The 1,486-nt window shown below is 61.0% G+C and overlaps 1 protein-coding gene across 1 annotated transcript in view; it reads right to left on the reverse strand.

The window, feature by feature from the left end:
• Positions 1-4: 4 nt before the first annotated feature.
• LOC114073493 overlaps positions 5-1,486 on the reverse strand; it is a gene marked incomplete at both ends in the record, with an annotated part of 5,578 nt that continues 4,096 nt past the window's right edge. Inside the window, 4 exons of the mRNA XM_027911236.1 lie at positions 5-147; positions 238-519; positions 676-933; positions 1,258-1,412. Coding sequence (XP_027767037.1) covers positions 5-147; positions 238-519; positions 676-933; positions 1,258-1,412 — 838 coding nt within the window. The remainder of the gene's footprint in view (positions 148-237; positions 520-675; positions 934-1,257; positions 1,413-1,486) is intronic.

Genomic DNA, 1,486 nt, shown 5'->3' on the forward strand with positions numbered 1-1,486 from the left:
TGCTGAGCTGCGGGCCCGGAGGCACCTCCTGGCCATCCCTGAGCCAGGCCACGCTGATGGGCCGCGGGTAGAAGGCGGTGACATGGCAGACCAGCAGCAGCTGGTGTGGGCTGGGCGTGCGGGCAAAGACCGTGGCCACGGGCACCTCTGGGGGATGGGAGCAAAGGGGAGCCCTGGTTGGGCAGGGCTTGGCCCCAGGACTTTGGGGTGGCTGTGGCAGGGTCAGGGTGGTCTCACCTTGTCTCTCCAGAGCTGCCCTCCCTGAGCTCAGAAACCTCTCTATGGCATTGACGCAGGTATCACTGAAGATGACCTCCACCCACTCACTGAGGGCAGTGTAGTTCTTGAGGAAGGCAAGAACGTACCGGGACAGGTCGGTGTCCTGGGAGAGGGTCCAGGTTACATTCTCTGTGTCAAAGCTGAGGAAATCCTGCCCATTGTATCCTGCAGAGGCGAAGGTCCGAGAGGTCCTGTTGGGGTAGAGCTCACAGCCTATCATGCCCTGAACCACAAAGGGGTCTGGAGGGGCAGAGAGGAGAGAGAGAGGTTGCAGGAGGGGCTGGGATTGCTGTGGACATGATCAGTGTTCCCTCTACAGTGCCAGCACTTGCCAGATCCATCCCCACTCCCCAGCTGCTGTTCAGAGAGGGGAGGCAGTGAAGACTGGATACTCACAGGGCACATCCCTCTGCATGGCCTCTTCATTGATCAGGTGGCTGAACCTCAACAAATAGAACCTGAATGTGCTGTCAATGTTGTCCCAGTCCTTGCGGGGTAGAGCTGGATGCACCCAGGGCTGGTGGAAGTGGATGGACCAGGTGTGCTTATCAAGAGAACCAAGTTGGATGTCTTCCAGCAGGCCCACCCCCTCTGTCTCCACAAAGGAGGTGTTTTGGAAGGTGGAGGTCTGGAGCAGCCGGAGAGTGACGGTCCCTATATAAGGAAAGGGGTTGGCAGGGAGGAGATGGGAGTGAGAGGAGAGGCACAGGGAAAGTGGAGGGGCTGCCGGGCAGGTCCTTGAGGTTGCAGTGATCTGTGGACCCCCCTAGGCCCCCTCAGCCTTGGCAGCCCCGGTTCCCACCCCCTGCACCCAGCCCAGGTGGCTGCATCCCTGCCCAGGAGGAGGTGTGGAGCCAGGGAATGAGGAGGGGTGAGGAAGGAAGAGCCAAAAGTGGATTGTGGAGCAGGAAGCCTCTTGCCCAGGGAGTCCCACAGGGGCACGGCAGCAGCTGTGGATGAGCCAAGGCTCCCACTTACCCTCCAGAGTTGCCCATGTCCCAGAGAGAAGGAAGAGGTAGAGGAGGAGGAGGAGGAGGCAGCAGCGAGGGGGCTGCATGGTGCCAGCAGTGAGGCCCAGAGTGTGCAGCAGTGGGTGCAGCAGCAGCAGCAGGACGAGGCTGTGTGAGATGAGGCTGGAGATGTCTCAGGCTGGCTCTGCCTGGGCAGCTGTGCTGGTGCTCATGGCCCTGGCAGCCAATGGGGCTGG

This window comes from Empidonax traillii, unplaced genomic scaffold (assembly GCF_003031625.1).
Source record: "Empidonax traillii isolate 1590-97213 ecotype Southwest subspecies unplaced genomic scaffold, ASM303162v1 scaffold6682:size5791, whole genome shotgun sequence".
Classification (NCBI taxonomy): Eukaryota; Metazoa; Chordata; class Aves; order Passeriformes; family Tyrannidae; genus Empidonax; species Empidonax traillii.